Here is an 18,768-nt window from a genome sequence, read left to right as displayed (position 1 = left end):
CTGCCTCAGGCTCTTTTTGAGTTCTGTTGTTAGTTTCAGCACAGCACAAGTCCTTTGAGAGTTCATGCCTTCACCAGCTGTTTTGAAAGATGCTTGCTGCAAAGCTTGGAGTATGGAATAAAGCTGTATTGATTACAGTCTGCAGGGCTGTGCTATTGATCACGCTTTTTAATTTTGTCTTTGTTCAGTATGGGCTCTTATCAACAGAAGTTGCTCTTTTTTCTTTTTCTTTCTTTTTTTTTTTTTTTTTTTGTTGTTGCTATTGTTGTTGTTCCCTTTTTTCCTTAGAGAAGGACCTTTATTTCAGCTCTGAAAATGACTGCTGGTGGGATTGCTGTAATTTTTATCCAATTTTGGAGGCCTTTCGTTTACTTTTCATTTAGTCTTTACTTAGGGAAAATATGCACAGAATTCCTGTAACAAAGTACTCCTATTGTTTGGTACAGTCTCCCAAGCATGATATTAATACCTGAATTCTGTAGTTCATACTACATCAGCTTTTTCCCATTCATGCAGGTAAGTTCTGAAGGGAAAGTTGCTTTTAAGCAGTAGTCAAAACTGCACCTCTTTTAGATGAGAATTTGGTGCTGAGAGGCAGAGGCTGCCTGCTTCAGACTGCCAACTTACTGCTCCCAGAGCAGTGCCTGGTGCACAGTCACTGCAGTCAGAGGGAACAGAGTTACATGTGGTTTGTTCTCTTCTGTTAGTGAAGGTACCCCTCTGTCCCCATCACCCAGAGAGGAGGAAGAAGAGGAGGAATTATTTCAGCAAGATTGGAAGTATTCCTGACAAACTATTTGAAATCACATCTTTAGCAAAAAAAAGTCCTGCATGTGCCATTGCCACTTTTGCTGGTGCCTTGGTTGTACAGAAAATCAAATGTACAGACATTATGTATATATATATATATATGTGTATATAAAAAAAATATATCTTTTTTTTTTTTTCTACCTTGGATTAGGTGTTTTTCATAATGAAAATATCCCTTTCTGAATAGGGGAAAATCTGGAATGAAAATAGTATCTTTTATGTTCATAATAAAAGAGATTTTATCTTCTACAAGCCAAAGCGACTGAGTTCTTAACATTTCAGGAAGAGTGGAAAAAAAACACCTGAATGGAGCCTGAATGTGCGCTCACAGGGGTCTGGTGAAGTTCTCACCAACTCGAAGGAGGCCTTATTCTTCCTGCTGTGTCTCTTCCTTTCTTTGCAATGATGTTTGATTGCTGAGAAGGTTGGGAATTTTCCAACGCTGTGTGTTCAGTGAGGACAAAGTACCTCCCTTTATGAGAAGGTTTTTCTCTGTCACAAGTGGAACATGTGGTTGAAAAAGACTGCAGAATCCTTGGTGCTTTTTAGTAGGTCCTGCATCTTTCTGACGTGTTTTTTTTCCTTACAAAAAGCTCAAGAAAGATACAGTGTCAGCCATGAATGCAATGATGCAGCCATTGAAAACAGGCCTTACATCAGTAAAATGTGCAGGGAATAACAGCCCCTCCTTGAAGAGTTTTCATCAAAAGGTGCAACCGAGAGTCAGCAACTGCATCCCGTCCTGGCAGCTGCAGCTACAAAGCTGCCTTGTGTGGCTGGGAGGGTCGTGCACTGAGAATAAAGGCTGTGAGCAGCTGCACTGCATGTGTGAGAGCATGAGAAGCATGAAAGCGGGGAACTGGAAGAATATATCTCGTTTTTATAGTCACAATTGGGCTGCAGGTGAAATGATACAGTCACAGCTAAGCAGACCCAGAGAATGCGAAAGCTTGCATTGTGGTTGGCAGTTATTTCGAGTACAAATATTGTGAGTTCCCAGTTTTCCCCTGAGATCCGATCACCGTGTGTGCAGGCAGGTTGTAAATATTTATAGAAGTCTCTGCAGTCTGAGCTGTGCCTTGCAGAAGCACCTGAAGGCAAACACCAGAACCTCTCTGTTTCACACCAGGGTTATTTTTGTGGCCTCACGGGTTGCTCATAGATTGAGAGCAGCTCTTCCTGTGCATAGGGCAGTGCTGGTCAGGCCCAGGCACGGCCACCCGGTCTGGCCATTCCCAGCACTCCATGCCCAGGACGTTTGCAGTCTGTGAGGTTAATGCAGCTGACTGCACAAAGCCATTACACTTCTTCCCAGTGCAGCAGTACTGCACAGCTCTTCTCTGACTGTGGTGCATTCTTCTACTGGAAGGAGATCAGTGGAAGAAGAAACCCTGAGGTGGTGAGGAAGCTGAGGAAGCAGGTAGTGGTGTCGAGGAGTTAACTGTGTTCCTTTCTGATGCCATCAAGGGCTGGATATGGGGGTAAAGCCCCCTGTGGCGGGGGAAACCATGCTGGGGAGTGCAGCGCCATGATGTGTCTCCATGGCAACCTGCCCAAGATGGCTGCCCCCACGCCTGGACCAGGAGCTGAGGGAAGCAGTGCTGAACGCTGGCCCCAGCGATGCCAAACACCCGCAGAGCCAGGAGAGACTAGGTGCCAGATCAGGTAATCAAAACTAATCGAAGAAATGCGGCTTTGAACAGGTTTTATTTGAGGAGGCAGAGTATTGCAGGCAGACGTGCCCATGGCAGGCATGCACAGGATGCATGGCTGTTCAGCTCTCATACAAACTCAGGTAGGCCACGCGGTTCCGATACTTCCTGAATTCTCTGTCCACGATCAGCTGAAAGAAAAGAGAGCACAGGAAGACACGGAGTGGTGTTGAGCACTGCAGGCTGGTTCACCAGCTGGTTTTCCTGACTCTCAGTGTTTCAAACTGGAAAGTTTTTCCAGCAGAGCTGTGCAGAGAAAGAAATCTGGGCTCCGGTCTTCTCACTTTGTAGATGGAAACTTACTTCTAGAGCAAACTCCCTACTCAAAGTGTTTTTGAAGGACTGTAGCTGATTTTGCAAACTGGCGTTTTCTGACAGCAGCTCACTTTGTGTCTCACTCCCTAAGCTGGTACAGCTCCACACCGAGCAGGCCAGAGAGGAGAGGATGGCAAAAGACAGTGCTTAAGTAATCATCTGATTTCCTCTGTGAGAAGTATTAAGCTGGGAATAGCATTCCCTCATCCCTGTCCATACCTTCTGAACTTCCATTTTTAGCATCCTCTTCGCTGGCATTGGCACTAAAGACCAATCTGGAGACCCAAACTTCATTGGCCAAGTGATCTTCTTGTGTAATCGCTTGTCTGCATCATAAGTTCCAGGTCTAAAGAAAACAGAAACAAAATATCTCATTTCTAGATCTGGTGTGTGATGTTTGCAATATGAGAATTAACCAGACCTGCTTTGACCTATGGGAAAAATGCATTTTGTGGTCTTCTAGTCATCATAGGTTGAAGACTGAAGCAAAGGAGCCTTTTGAAGATAATTAAAAAAAAAAAGAAACAAAGCACTACTGGGAACTCGTTACATATCTTCTATTTCTGTGTCAGTATTTCTCTCCTCTAGTACTCCTTTTTATTAGAAGAGTAAGAAAATGAGTCATATTACCCAGGGAAAAGTTCTTTCTTTGGAGATTTATCAGGAAATCGTGGTGTCTTAGAGGAAAATGGAGCATAGTTAGACTGGCGTTTTCTCTCCTTATTGCAGAATGGCTGGTATGTTCCTGGTCTGGGAGTCGCCGTCTGCAAGAGAAAAAAAATCAGTACAGAAGATTTTGTTCTGCAAGCCATTTCTGAATGCTTTGAATCAGAGTGTTTAATGCCAGCTGGCTAGGCACTGCAGACCTGCTGTTCAATGCATGCCCTGGCTACCCTGATAGCACAAGAAGAGCAGAGCAGATCTGTGCTCCCTGCTGTTTACCCAGCATATCCTGTGACATCTCTCCTGATACAGTGTTAATCTTCAGAAGCTGGGTCGCTAAACTAGCACTGTTCAGTCAGTACAACTTGAGCTCCCTTCCTGATTTGCCTCAGTATGCACATCTAGGTGTGTGTGAGAGAGATCCAAAGGAATACGTATACAAAAGCACGCATCCATGTTTCCAGAGCTCCCATAATTGGTGATTGATTTCTAGCCTCAGTGCTTGCGACAAAGCTAGGCATGGGGAGATCTCTGACCACCATTACTTTCAGCTGGAGGCAGGCCCAGCACATGTTCATAGCTTACAGTCTATGGTAGGATCAGCCTACACATTCTTTCAGAGCTGTGGCACTGCCTCTCTGAAGCATCCTTTTCTTACCCAAGGCTCTGGTACGAATTGCCGGGCCGTTCAGGCTCCTATCACGTAACCTTTCATGCTCAGTGGTTTTGTTCCAAAGGAGTACCTGAAGCTGCTTTCCTGCGGTTAAAAAGCAGAAGCATTGTTTGCATCAACGGAATAGGAGAAGTTCCTGGGCAGCAGACATCGTTCCTTTAATTTCTCACTAATTTAGAGTATTAGCACAGCTGGAGCTTTGAGGACTGGTTAATTTAGACGGTAACTTTTCTAGGAGATAAATGTATTTTTTTTATATATATGCAGATTTATACAATGGCTTTACAGGGCAGGCACGGAGTACGCTGTGGCTGGCTGGCCATGCTCTTATTACCTGTTACTTATCACTTACTCCTTACTACTGCTCCTATAGCATATGTCTTTTGTGAAGGAAAAGCTCTGAGAATAAAAAACAAACTTACCTCCTGACTCCAGTAGCCGCCTGGCCCTAGGAAGCGGTTTCCCCTGATGGCTGCTAGCTGGGTTTCCATCCCGTTTGGAGCAAGGTGGAGAGGGAACATTTTTTGATCTTGGCGTGACCCAAGGCAAATTTGTTTCTGCACATCTGTAAAACCAGGAGAGGGAACTGCGATCAGTGTGATTCACCCATGAGGATTTGACCACTCGCTGCTCTTCTTCCTCCTCAGGTGTCTGCTGCTTCCTGAGGTGGGCCGTATCTCTCAGCTGCCCCTGGATGTCCTGGCAGGGCCTGCTCTTTGAATGACTCCCTGCTGCCACAAAGACTTCTTTTTCCCCAGCCTGGGCAAGGAGGTGCATAGCAGCCCAGTCACAGGAAAGACTGCCAGGGGATCCTGGTGCTGTCGGAGATGCAGAGCCCATGCTCGCAGCCCCCCATGCTGTGCACACCTCACACAGCTCACCTCTGGGCTGCCACTCTGCACACATGCTGCCACATCAGGCACTTACGGAACTCTGTGTACTGCAGTTGCTATGGATACGGGGAGGGGTGCTGGAGGAAATACTGGCAATAGGAGCTCTTGAAGCGTGCAGGAAAAGGAGCAGCTTTGATAAAAGCCCTGGGGATCACACTGTGCTTACTCGTGCTCCCAGGAGTTGCAGTTTGCACGGTGAAATTCAGACTCTGGCAAAGCAGTCCATAGAGCATGCTGTCAGGACCCTTCACTGTGTGTTTTCAGACATAGCAATCTCCCGTGTCATCTGCTCCCTGTCTTTTTCCCTGTGTCTGGCTGTCATGATAAGATAGTAAGAAATTGCTGGAAAAAGATACTGGAATTAATTCTACCTTCGGGATTTGAGCCCATCCCTCAGCACAAGTGTAAAAACTGAGAACCAGGGAGCATCAAAATATTACAGGCAAGATGAGTCCAAGCAGCACGCATTTTACTTTTGCAGAACACTTTATTGACCATTATTATTCCATGGGATTTGTTCAGAGGGGAGAGCTTGCTCTCACAGAATGGGTGGCTTCATGCCCAGTTGCAGCAGGAGCAGCTGGAATCAAAGACGAGACCAGCCTGGCACGACTGCGTGAAGGTTTCGCCATTATTGCAGTTGTAGAATTTGCTCTTGTTGGTTGGATCTGCGTAGATGCCGTTGGCCTTGCCAGCACAGAATCCACTCCCACCTGAGCTGTCGGGATTGCTGCCGGAGCTGCCACTCTCACTCCCGCTTTTACTTCCTTGCGTATTACAGAGAACTGCGGTGGTGGTAGGACTGGGCGTTGTGGGCACACAGCCTGCGAGAAGAGCAGGAAAAAGCTGATTTTATTGTAGGCAGTTTCTCAGCTCTCCTTTTCTGCTGCTGGCATCAGCAGAAGAGCGACTAAACTTTGTCCCCCTCAAAGTCTGGCTGGGTTCACTGTTGGCCTTTGAAAAATCGGGACCCACACGTAAGTTCCAATCTCACACTTTCATCCCTGGGGACGTAGAGTAAAGGGATGTTTCCAGCACAATCTCCTGCTGTGGTTTCCACAAAAGAAGTGTGTCCACCAAGGCCTTACAAGTGAAAGTTCATGGGCTTCTGAAGCTCTGCACCAGCAGCAAGCTAGGGGATCCCCTGCAAGCAAGCCCCACCACTCAGGTTACTCACTGCTGCTTTGAAGACCAAGAGCAGTCTTCAGGGTGGTAATCAGGGGATATCTGCCCTGTTTACAGAAAGTGCCAGTGAAGTCATCTATATCAAGGGCCCAAACCATAGCACCGCCATAGTTGTTCTTCTTCAGCCAGTCAACCTGTGCAATGCCAGGGGAGAAATGACTGTTTGTCCCAAGACGTGCTACTGCAGAAGGGCTCCTGCTCTGTCCTTAGTACAGCTGCACCTCCCACCCACTGTACCTTGATGTTGAAGCTCTTGATGTTGTCATAGCCAACCCATTCGCTGCTCTTGTAGGCATAGGGCACATCCTGGGGAGCATCCCAAACTTGTGTGCCTCCAGAATTCCGTAATGTGCAGATCTGGGGAGAAAGGGAGAAGAGGGAATTTTGTTGAGTATCATGCTGCGTGCAGCAGCCATTCAGAAACTTGCATGAATCCTTTCTATGAAATTATTTGAAGCAGTATCACAAAAGTGATATTATACACACCTCATAGTAAGCCAGCGTCCCAGCCTCCTGAGTGTAAGGTCCAGCAGGTCCTGGTCCTGAAGTCGGAGCTCCGAGATGGGTCCATGATTGGATGGGTTTTGCAGTCTGAAGGTGTTTCCATAGGCTGGGAATCCCACAACTAGTTTCTCAGCTGGGGCACCATTGCTTTTCCAGTAATTCATAGCATAATCCTGTTAAAAACAAAACAAAACAAAACAAACAAAAAAACCCCCCTGAATTACAGTCTGTGCAAGGTTTGGTAGACAGCATGGTGAATTCTTGCATTATTGTCACTGCTCTGACCACAGTGCTAAGCTTTCTTACACAGGCTCCTAAATTACATTAACAACATTTAAATAGATACTGTCACCAGTGTCACTTGGGCCTTGGTATAGAGGGCTGTTCTCCCCTGTTTGTGTATCCCAGGAGACATGGAAATCATAAGTCATCACATGAAAGTAGTCCAAGTACCTGCAGAGAAAGGTTGCTGTGTCTGCACCCTGGCCAGTTCCATCACGCAGACCCAACAGTTCCTTCACACCTGGCCATTTAACCCACAACAACCCTGGCTGTGCCCACACTTTCCCCAAATCTGGTTTCTCTGAGATTTCTTTTGAGCAAGCCTTCCAAGGGCTGAGGCAAGTTTCTCCTGCAGAGGGGGGAGGCAGAGCACAGCGCAGGGTGGGATTTGTGCTGAAGTTATGGGAACTGAGGGATGTTGTCTGCTGGCTTGGAGTGGCTGGAGCCCACCTGCTGTTACCCTTCCCTCCCTCAGCTATCCATGTCTGCCCCAAACAGGCACTGCCTGCGTGGCCTTCTTGCCCTGCACAACAGCGTGGGGGCTGCTCAGGCTCGGGATGCTCAGGATGGGCTGTGCCCAATAATGGCAGGAGGAGTGCTGCAAGAAATCTCTTGAAGGAAGCTCTGGAAAGCATACCAGAGAGTTTGCTACTCACTTTCCGAGCTCAGCAATCTGGTAGCCAGCCTGAATGTTGGAAAGTCCTGCAGCAACAGCAGCCGTGATCATGAGACGGGGCTTGTTCACCTGCTTGGCTTCCTGCTCAAAGGCAGCCAACATTTCCTGCAGGATGACCACAAACGGCTCAGCGTGAACCCCAGTGGGGCTGTGGTCAGAGCTGTGCAGATCGGGGGGCCTGATCAAAGCCTTCTGTTGTGTCCTACCTGAACCAGGACGGTGAAGAGAGCTTTGTCCTGAGAAGAGCTGCCCCTTGATCCAGGGTATTCCCAGTCAATGTCCAGCCCATCAAATTGGTACTGGCGCAGGAATTTGATGACGGAGTTGATGAAGGTCTGGCGGTTCTCAGGAGTGGAAACCATTGTGGAGAACCTAGGGAAGCAGAGAAGGGCAGAATTGGGGCTTGCTTGGTGCCTCTTTTCCCCTTCCCCTCCCTTTCCAGTGTGCTGCTGTGGGAAGTGGGAACTTACTTGGCTGTCCCAAAATTCCATCCTCCAATTGCCAGGAGGGTCTTGAGATTTCCATTCCTGCAAAGGGAAGGACATGAACACGTTTCACTGCAAAGAATGGTTTAGTATTGCTGTTTCTAACTTCAGACCAAAGACCAACACGAAGCACAGTGCTCCTGCTTTTCTGCAAAGTGGCTGCTGCAGCTGCATTTGTAGGCTGTGATGTTGTGGAGTGACACCCAGGCAGTAAGTCGGGAGCACTTACTGATGGGGCTGATGTTCCTCATCCCCAGAGGATCAATGCTGGCAGCCTGGCCAGCCTTATCTGCCATCACTGTCTCCAACTCTCCTCAGAACCCCACTGCCCATGCAGGGAATGGCTGCTGTGTAATGGGCAGGTCCTGAACCAGGATTAAATGTTGCCTGATGCTGTCAGTACGTACTGATTTTTCAGTCCATTGAAGGATTTGTAGAGGGTCTCATCATTCCATTCAATGGTTGTGATCTCATTGTTGGACATCCCAGCAAAGGCGTACAGCTAGTGAGTGCACGGGCAAGGGTCGATGTTATCAGGCATGAAACTTCCCAGGCCCGATCTGTATTGAGCCCAGTTGGTGAAATAGCATGACAGCACGTAGGCAGTGCCTGCAGGGAAATAGAAATGGGATAGTGAGGGAAGAATACAGAGAGAATGTGTTCCAAATGCTGTTGGACGTGCACGCTGTCCATGTGTGTTATTTCTTCTTACCACCCTTTGTACCACTCAGTCATCCAGCACTGGCTTGCGACCTATGTGAAATCTGATCTGAAATGACTGGGCAATACTTCCTTGCAGACAAGAGTTCAGAGAAAGGGAAATGGGACTGGTTGGTTGTGAGCCGTCTCAGCAAAATCATAATTCATTTCTTTCCTTCTTTGTTTCCATAAACAAGTCTACCTAGGAGCCTCTTGCATACTGATTGATCAGTATGAATCAGGGATGTTATGGCTGCTGAGTCTCTTCCCTAAACTCAGTCTTTCTCCCTTGCTGCCAGGTGAGGAAGAACAGAGGCAGAATGGATCTCCAGTGAGGCACTCAGAATGAGGAAGGTTGTTTTTGTGTCTGCTGTACTGCTTTCTTCACCTGTCTGTGAAAGTCAAGCACAGCCTTTCTGCATAGCCACAGAATGGCTGCACTCAGACTTCATTAAAGCTGAGCAGGAAGGGACTAAGGGGAAACTTGTGTGAAGGCAAGCAGCATATTTACACTTCATGCACTCCATGCTTCATTGAAGCGCTGTCTGCAGAGACACAACTGCTGAGTGCTAAGCAGCCTTTGAGTCCTCCCTGTCTTGTAAAAGAGTTAGCCAGTGAGTCCATTCCAGGTACAGATGCTGAAAAACATTTGGTAGAGCACGTACCTATCTGGGCATTCAGCAGGAGGGCCAGACCTTTGAAGAAAAAAATGTAGGATTAGTCCTTGAACTGAGAAATGCAAGGCACAACTGGGCTGAACCCAATGTAACTTGTGCCCCAGGTCACTTTGAGGAAAGGGGAAACTGTGGTAAAGAAGTCATGTGCCACTAAAATATGAAATTGAATTTGTTTGTGATCGTTTTGTTTCCTTGAGTAACATGGATTGTTCAGCACATGTCTGCTGAGTGTTCATTTGGAAATGGGTACAATTTGTGGAACAATTTCATGTAGAAGCATAGAAAAGAAGCTGGATAGCACACATAGAAAATTTTGAGATTTTGTGGTTTTTTCCTTTGCTTTGTTCAAAAAGAAAATGCCAATTTCAAATAACAATGAACCATATTGATTGTAAATGCATAAAGTATCTTCTCAGCCATACTGAAAAATCTACAATCCATCCTGAAAGCTACTGTTATATTTTTTTCCTTTGAAAGGAGTGTGCAATATCTTGAGTGCCATAGCATCTCTCTTCTATCACCTGGTGTAAAAGTGAGAGAGCCCTGGCACTTGTCATAAAGGCAGAGAAGAAGTTTTGAAGCAGGACTTACCAGTAAGCAAAATGAGCTTGGCCATCTTTGACCAGAACTGATCTGCTGCAGACTTTTCTCACTTTTATATGCTGCTCTCACTTCTTGCAAGTCTTGTGTCAACAAAGATGCCCAAACATTATTGGGCATTATTGGGCAAGATTAGATTACCTTTCTTAAAAATTCTCTTTACCACGACAGACTTTGCGTCGATATCAGCGATCATGTACAGTAGATGTCTGCTCAACCTTGTGCTGCCATTGTGTCTGCCCAGAGGCAGCAGGTGCTGCCAAACCTGGGTGCTTTACAAGGGTTTGGTCTCCTTGGCTGGGGGTCGGAGAGGTGAGACTGAGTAGAGCTTGGACCTACAGCAGCGGAGGGCTCAGGAGCTGACTGCTGTTGGCAGGAGGCTGGTCAGGATCCAGGGGCTTTTTGGGCTGACTTCTCTCTTGCCTGTGCCACTTCCCCTGCTGTGAGTCGAAGCTTTGTTCATGGTAAGATGATGTGAAGGTGGTTCAAGGTGGATTTCAAGGCGGTTGCCAAGACTTGCTGCAATGGGAGCCCTGAAAATGCCCACAAAGTTGTCCGTGTCACGTACTTGTTCTGAAACCACGGACCTGCCTTAGAAGCTCATTAGGCTGCAGACGTGCAGTATGGAGGAGTGAGATGAGATACGGTGGATGATTGACTTTGGTGCTTTGCCAGGGTGCGGGATGGCACTGGCACAGCCTTGCACCCACCCCCTGTGAGGTGTTTCTAACAGTGACTGCCAGCCAGCTCTCTAACAAGTGCTGCATTCCAGGAAGGCCTCAGCCATGCTGTCCATGTTAACTCTGGGGTACCCAGGGCAATGCTTTGGATATGTTTTGTTCTGCCTGCCCTTGCTACTGAGATTAGGCAGGTCAGTGTGGAAGGCTGTCCTGGGGAGAACTGTAGAGGTCAGTGAAGTGGAACAGTACCTTTTGGATAACCCTGCCTTTACCCTCATCTGAATACAGAGATATAGTTATCAGTCTCCTGATACAGGGTGGTTCGAGCTGGCAGCCAATACTGGCATTTGTGCTGATGGAAATGTTCCGTGGCCATGTGCCATGTTTGCAGTGCAGAGGCATATGCTGGGTATATGAGCACTGTCTATATGCATGATAGATCTGGCTTTGTATTTCTATGTGAAGTAAAATTGCTTTAGGTCATATTTGCTGTTGAGCTTGTATAAATGCATTCAGAATTTAAGTTCTGGATGTCAGAAGCAAATGAAAACCTGGGGAGAGTAATGCTTGTCTTCAGCTGCTGCTCTTAGTTTCCTCAATGCAGACAGGCAATGTTGTACCACCTCAGAGAAAATCTGTTGCCAGTCTGGTCCTCCTTAGTGTGAAGTGATTTTCTTAGAAATTCCTTGGGACTTTTCCCTTGGTAATTTACCCTTAATATATCTACACAGTCAAAAGCTGCACATGTATATCTTGTGTCTACGCTGTTAGAGCTCATGCAGTCATCAGTGTCTGGGCATAGCCTAGAATTTTCTGTGCACAAGGTTATGCACGGGGAGATCTACAACTTCCCTGTATACTAAGGATGGTTTCTGGTTGTTTTTTTGTTAGTTTTTTTTTTTTTCCAGTCTGCTAACCCAGCAGTACTGAAAAGCTGACTGCTTTTCTATCTCTCTCTGCTTCCCAGTCTGTTTCTCTGAAAAACTTTCGTGACCACTGAAAGTGAGACCAAAATGCCTTAAGAACCTCCACATTCTTGCCAAGATGCGGCTCTGGCACTTTGAAATCTGCTGGTCATACCTTAACTCTCAGATGAAACGCTGTTCTTCTCTTGCTCCAATCACATAGCCTTTTCTGCTCTGTCATTTGTCTTCAGGAAGCATCTGATGCTCCTTCCTTGTGGCTCAAAAGCATTTTTCAACACCATTTGCATCAGGGGAAATGCAGAAGTGCCTGATCAGCAACACTTAAGTCTTTTCTCTAAATATGCATCTTTTAAATAAATCTTAGTTGTAAGAAAAGGAAGAATAGTGTTGTGATCCATGCTTTCACCTGTTGCAATGGGAATGAGGCTCCCCTATTGCTGAGGCCATGCAGTGGACGTCTGGGGCTCCAGGGCACATCAGGAGTGTGTGTGTAAACTGTACATGCTCATTCCTGCACTGGTGGGGGAATCGCTGCAGCTGTTTCAGCGCCAAGGCACAAGAGCTGCAGGACCTTTGAAGAATGCTGTCTTTGGAAGGCAACTTTTCCAGAAGGAGAATGCTTTTTTTTTCTCCCTAGGCCAAAGGAAAGGCCTTGCACAAGGGCTTCTGGAGAGCCAGGCTCTTGGTTGTTGCTGCCACCTTGCTGTGAGCGCTCTCTCATGGCACAGCATGATCTGCCCCGTCCCCTCTTCCTGTTGTTTTTCCCTCTCTGACTGACTGCTCCACTGGGAAAGTAAGGAAGCCCTGGGAAATGCCTGTCCAGGGCTGTTGAAATGCCACTTCTGGATTCGGGCCGTCCCCTGGGCATGGATGTAAGCGCTGAGAGAGAACAAAGATTACGAGCCAGATGAGTCCAAGCAGCACGCATTTTACTTTTGCAGAACACTTTATTGACCATTATTATTCCATGGGATTTGTTCAGAGGGGAGAGCTTGCTCTCACAGAATGGGTGGCTTCATGCCCAGTTGCAGCAGGAGCAGCTGGAATCAAAGACGAGACCAGCCTGGCACGACTGCGTGAAGGTTTCGCCATTATTGCAGTTGTAGAATTTGCTCTTGTTGGTTGGATCTGCGTAGATGCCGTTGGCCTTGCCAGCACAGAATCCACTCCCACCTGAGCTGTCGGGATTGCTGCCGGAGCTGCCACTCTCACTCCCGCTTTTACTTCCTTGCGTATTACAGAGAACTGCGGTGGTGGTAGGACTGGGCGTTGTGGGCACACAGCCTGCGAGAAGAGCAGGAAAAAGCTGATTTTATTGTAGGCAGTTTCTCAGCTCTCCTTTTCTGCTGCTGGCATCAGCAGAAGAGCGACTAAACTTTGTCCCCCTCAAAGTCTGGCTGGGTTCACTGTTGGCCTTTGAAAAATCGGGACCCACACGTAAGTTCCAATCTCACACTTTCATCCCTGGGGACGTAGAGTAAAGGGATGTTTCCAGCACAATCTCCTGCTGTGGTTTCCACAAAAGAAGTGTGTCCACCAAGGCCTTACAAGTGAAAGTTCATGGGCTTCTGAAGCTCTGCACCAGCAGCAAGCTAGGGGATCCCCTGCAAGCAAGCCCCACCACTCAGGTTACTCACTGCTGCTTTGAAGACCAAGAGCAGTCTTCAGGGTGGTAATCAGGGGATATCTGCCCTGTTTACAGAAAGTGCCAGTGAAGTCATCCATATCAAGGGCCCAAACCATAGCACCGCCATAGTTGTTCTTCTTCAGCCAGTCAACCTGTGCAATGCCAGGGGAGAAATGACTGTTTGTCCCAAGACGTGCTACTGCAGAAGGGCTCCTGCTCTGTCCTTAGTACAGCTGCACCTCCCACCCACTGTACCTTGATGTTGAAGCTCTTGATGTTGTCATAGCCAACCCATTCGCTGCTCTTGTAGGCATAGGGCACATCCTGGGGAGCATCCCAAGCCTGGGTGGCCCCAGAGTCCAGGAATGTGCAGATCTAGGAGGAAACGGCAGGGAGAGGGAATTTAGTAACTGTCCCATAGAAATGGGTGGCTGGAATATTCCATGAATCCATGGGATAAAATTCCTTTCTAGGAAGTTTTGAGACCATACTTGGCTGCCCAGATGTGATGAAACACACATACCTCATAGTAAGCTAAGAAACCAGACTGCCTTGTGTAAGGCCCAGCTGGCCCAGGGCCCGATGTTGGTGCCCCAACAGCAGTGTTGGAAGGATTCTTGAGGATGTAGCTATGTCCATAGGTTGGGAATCCAACCAGGAGTTTCTCAGCTGGAGCGCCATTGCTCTTCCAATAGTTCATAGCATAATCCTAAAAAAAAGGCATCCTTGTTAAACTTGTGCCCTGAATTTTAGGTTGTAGGGTGAATTCTTAAACCTCTTACTGTTGGTGCAATTACAGCAATCTGTGGGAGAGATTACTAAACTGTACTTACAACGTTGAAGTAGATGAGGTCACCAGTGTCAGCGGGGCCTTTGTACAGAGGGCTGTTCTCCCCTGTTTCTCCATCCCAGGAGCCATGGAAATCATAAGTCATCACATGGAAATAGTCCAAGTACCTGATAGTTTTAATGGCACAATTTCTCTTAATTGCTCGAAGGAAGACTATTCAAGTAATAAAAACTGTATTGGAGAGTTTGCTACTCACTTTCCGAGCTCAGCAATCTGGTAGCCAGCCTGAATGTTGGAAAGTCCTGCAGCAACAGCAGCCGTGATCATGAGACGGGGCTTGTTCACCTGCTTGGCTTCCTGCTCAAAGGCAGCCAACATTTCCTGCAGGATGACCACAAACGGCTCAGCGTGAACCCCAGTGGGGCTGTGGTCAGAGCTGTGCAGATCGGGGGGCCTGATCAAAGCCTTCTGTTGTGTCCTACCTGAACCAGGACGGTGAAGAGAGCTTTGTCCTGAGAAGAGCTGCCCCTTGATCCAGGGTATTCCCAGTCAATGTCCAGCCCATCAAATTGGTACTGGCGCAGGAATTTGATGACGGAGTTGATGAAGGTCTGGCGGTTCTCAGGAGTGGAAACCATTGTGGAGAACCTAGGGAAGCAGAGAAGGGCAGAATTGGGGCTTGCTTGGTGCCTCTTTTCCCCTTCCCCTCCCTTTCCAGTGTGCTGCTGTGGGAAGTGGGAACTTACTTGGCTGTCCCAAAATTCCATCCTCCAATTGCCAGGAGGGTCTTGAGATTTCCATTCCTGCAAAGGGAAGGACATGAACACGTTTCACTGCAAAGAATGGTTTAGTATTGCTGTTTCTAACTTCAGACCAAAGAACAACATGAAGCACAGTGCTCCTGCTTTTCTGCAAAGTGGCTGCTGCAGCTGCATTTGTAGGCTGTGATGTCGTGGAGTGACACCCAGGCAGTAAGTCGGGTACTGATGGGGCTGATGTTCCTCATCCCCAGAGGATCAATGCTGGCAGCCTGGCCAGCCTTATCTGCCATCACTGTCTGCCCCTTTTTCTTTGCCCCCTCAGCATGTGGGTTGAGCTGCCATCTTATACAGAACAGCTGCTCAGTAATTTGCAGGACCTGAGTGGGAAAACACATGTTGCGTGATGCTGTCAGTACGTACTGATTTTTCAGTCCATTGAAGGATTTGTAGAGGGTCTCATCATTCCATTCAATGGTTGTGATCTCATTGTTGGACATCCCAGCGAAGGCGTAGATCAGATGGTCACAGAGGCACGGGTCGATGTTGTCTGGCATGTATTTTCCCAGGCCAGGCCTGTATTGAGCCCAGTTGGTGAAATAGCATGACAGCACATAGGCAGAGCCTGTAGAGAAATAGAGGAGGTGGAGCGGGGGGAGAAGAGAGTAAATAGGAGAAGCTGATGTCCTGTTATGTATGCTGACCAGGTAACTGGCTGCATGACATTTCCTGTAACCATCTTTCATGCTTCTCAGTATAGCCAACACTGCCCTGGGCTGCACTTGCTGTAAATGAAGACATAAATGAAATCTGATCAGAAATGTTTGGGCAATGTTTGCTTGGGACTAAGGATTTCAAATAAAGTGATGAAGGGCTGGTTATCCTTCTGGCTCCCTAAGGAGCTAGGGAACTGGCTCCCTAAGGTCAATAAAGCATTTCCCTCTTTCTTTGTTTGTACCCTGAAACTCATGAATCAGGGTGGTTGTGGCTGCTGTGTCTCTTTCCCAAATTGAACCTTTCTCCCTTTGGTGAGGAAGAACAGACGTAGAACAGATCTCCAGTGAAGTGCCTGGATGGAGAAGGCTGTTGGTGTATCTAATAAGCTGCATGCCTGCCTTGACTGTGTGTGCCAGTGCTAAAAGGTGTTTGGTGAGCAGTTTTGGGGTGTGAAGCACATACCTATCTGGGCGTTCAGCAGGAGGGCCAGACCTTTGAAAATCAAAGTGAAGGATTAGTCTTTGAAATAAACATCAGTGCTGAAAGAAGCAGAAATCATTTGATAGGTACACTGTCATACAGACAATAAAATTGCTCTGTGCCAATATTTTAGATCAGTATTAACCCAACAAAAGTTCAGTCTGAGGTCACAGTTTATTCTGAGGGAAGCGAATGTGCAGAAAAGCTTATGGTCATTAAGATCTCATTATACTGCTCTGGTTAATTCCTTCAGTAGGTGATGATTCCTGTGAAAATAGCTGAAATAACAGAGACTACAGGCAAATATGGACAGTGATAGCTCCTTTAGCAAGGCAGTTTTTATCCCTAGAGTGTTACGTCTTGGTCCAAGGTTGTGTTTTGGTTAAAGAAATCAACTGAATAAAGAAATTGCATATCTAAGGAAGAAGAAAACACCAGAGCACTCCAGCATATAAACAACCTGAAAATGCGGTATTGATTTTCCTTTGAATAAATAGAAAATGCAACATCTTGTTTTCTATTGAACCCCTCTTTTATCACCTGATGTAAAAGTGAGAGAAAAGTGAGAGAGCCCTGGCGCTTGTCATAAGGGCAGAGAAGAAGTTTTGAAGCAGGACTTACCAGTAAGCAAAACGAGCTTGGCCATCTTTGACCAGAACTGATCTGCTGCAGACTTTTCTCACTTTTATATGCTGCTCTCACTTCTTGCAAGTCTTGTGTCAACAAAGATGCCCAAACACTGCACAAGCTGGGAAAGATCAGTATCATTAAAATTGAGATACCAATACAATAGACTTCAGCACTTTGTTTGGAGACCCAAGCGTTATCACGGTCCACCATGTTGTGATGCTGCCTGAGCAGTGGAAGAACAAGATTAGATGACTTTTCTTGGAAGTTCTCTTTACCACTAGAGACTTTGTGTCAATATTGGCATTACACCAGAGTAGATGCCTGAGTGTTCAACCTTGTGCTGCCATTGTGTCTGCCCAGAGGCAGCAGGTGCTGCCAAACCTGGGTGCTTTACAAGGGTTTGGTCTCCTTGGCTGGGGGTCGGAGAGGTGAGACTGAGTAGAGCTTGGACCTACAGCAGCGGAGGGCTCAGGAGCTGACTGCTGTTGGCAGGAGGCTGGTCAGGATCCAGGGGCTTTTTGGGCTGACTTCTCTCTTGCCTGTGCCACTTCCCCTGCTGTGAGTCGAAGCTTTGTTCATGGTAAGATGATGTGAAGGTGGTTCAAGGTGGATTTCAAGGCGGTTGCCAAGACTTGCTGCAATGGGAGCCCTGAAAATGCCCACAAAGTTGTCCGTGTCACGTACTTGTTCTGAAACCACGGACCTGCCTTAGAAGCTCATTAGGCTGCAGACGTGCAGTATGGAGGAGTGAGATGAGATACGGTGGATGATTGACTTTGGTGCTTTGCCAGGGTGCGGGATGGCACTGGCACAGCCTTGCACCCACCCCCTGTGAGGTGTTTCTAACAGTGACTGCCAGCCAGCTCTCTAACAAGTGCTGCATTCCAGGAAGGCCTCAGCCATGCTGTCCATGTTAACTCTGGGGTACCCAGGGCAATGCTTTGGATATGTTTTGTTCTGCCTGCCCTTGCTACTGAGATTAGGCAGGTCAGTGCGGAAGGCTGTCCTGGGGAGAACTGTAGAGGTCAGTGAAGTGGAACAGTACCTTTTGGATAACCCTGCCCTTACCCTTATCTGGATACAGAGCTACAAGCATTGGTCTCCTGATACAGATTTGAGATTCTAAAAATAGGCTTATTTCCAATGCCGGTAAAGATAAAAAGCTGGAGCAACTGATAAGCACAGGAGATGAAAGAGTTTTGAGGGACTCTTTTTCATTTCTGCACATTGGAGGCAGCTGTAATGAGAGCCAGTAGTGCTGAGGTGCAATGAGGGCTGATGTGCCCTTGGATGTAAGGCACCCACAGGGGACTTGCTGCAGCATTTCAGTTCTGCTTCTCACGGAGAGCTGAAGTGATGTGTGGAGCTGAAGCGCTGCACCTGAGTGAACTGCAGCCCAGGCACGTGTGATCGAAACAAGTCTGTGGTGGGAACAGACTGTGAATGCATGCAAGGCTGTGGCTTTGCTATTTTTAAGCAAATTCTTCTTTTGCGTGGCTCTGGTATGAAACACTTGGTTCTTGCTTCTACCATGTAGCCCTTCTTGGCCTGTGGTTTGTTTTCAGGGAGTATCTGATCCTCCTTTCCTGCATCCCAAGAGCAGAAGTGTTTAACTGACATTTTAAAGACAACATTGCATTGTGGAAGGACAAAAATGCCTGAGCAGAAGGAAAGATCTCCCCTGGGGTATGGGAATGAGGCTCCCCTATTGCTGAGGCCATGCAGTGGACGTCTGGGGCTCCAGGGCACATCAGGAGTGTGTGTGTAAACTGTACATGCTCATTCCTGCACTGGTGGGGGAATCGCTGCAGCTGTTTCAGCGCCAAGGCACAAGAGCTGCAGGACCTTTGAAGAATGCTGTCTTTGGAAGGCAACTTTTCCAGAAGGAGAATGCTTTTTTTTTCTCCCTAGGCCAAAGGAAAGGCCTTGCACAAGGGCTTCTGGAGAGCCAGGCTCTTGGTTGTTGCTGCCACCTTGCTGTGAGCG

The 18,768-nt window shown here is 47.4% G+C and overlaps 3 protein-coding genes across 3 annotated transcripts; all 3 read right to left on the bottom strand.

Moving 5' to 3' along the window:
* Positions 1 to 2,584: 2,584 nt before the first annotated feature.
* Positions 2,585 to 5,079, bottom strand: CIMAP3 (ciliary microtubule associated protein 3; the record flags this gene model as incomplete). Its single annotated transcript, XM_079546382.1, is given in 7 exon segments — positions 2,585 to 2,653; positions 3,057 to 3,183; positions 3,468 to 3,601; positions 4,159 to 4,188; positions 4,192 to 4,257; positions 4,596 to 4,738; positions 5,055 to 5,079. Coding segments are annotated over 7 exon segments (594 nt in total).
* A 542-nt stretch (positions 5,080 to 5,621) lies between these two features.
* On the bottom strand, positions 5,622 to 10,190 carry LOC306955111 (acidic mammalian chitinase-like; the record flags this gene model as incomplete). The annotated part of the gene is given in 13 exon segments (XM_079546346.1): positions 5,622 to 5,890; positions 6,244 to 6,385; positions 6,489 to 6,608; positions 6,738 to 6,815; positions 6,818 to 6,928; positions 7,085 to 7,208; positions 7,694 to 7,818; positions 7,920 to 8,085; positions 8,184 to 8,240; positions 8,606 to 8,700; positions 8,704 to 8,807; positions 9,563 to 9,592; positions 10,166 to 10,190. Coding segments are annotated over 13 exon segments (1,446 nt in total).
* A 2,605-nt stretch (positions 10,191 to 12,795) lies between these two features.
* On the bottom strand, positions 12,796 to 16,798 carry LOC306955110 (acidic mammalian chitinase-like; the record flags this gene model as incomplete). Its single annotated transcript, XM_079546345.1, has 11 exons — positions 12,796 to 13,064; positions 13,418 to 13,559; positions 13,663 to 13,782; positions 13,931 to 14,116; positions 14,241 to 14,364; positions 14,454 to 14,578; positions 14,680 to 14,845; positions 14,944 to 15,000; positions 15,379 to 15,580; positions 16,135 to 16,164; positions 16,774 to 16,798. 11 exons carry the CDS (start codon positions 16,796 to 16,798, stop codon positions 12,796 to 12,798), a joined length of 1,446 nt encoding a protein of 481 aa, XP_079402471.1.
* Between the last annotated feature and the right edge of the window lie 1,970 nt (positions 16,799 to 18,768).

Source organism: Tetrao urogallus (genome assembly GCF_951394365.1).
Source record: "Tetrao urogallus genome assembly, chromosome: 24".
Taxonomy (NCBI): domain Eukaryota; kingdom Metazoa; phylum Chordata; class Aves; order Galliformes; family Phasianidae; genus Tetrao; species Tetrao urogallus.
Note: the sequence above shows the minus strand (reverse complement) of the source record. Positions and strands in the feature narration are given on the sequence as shown.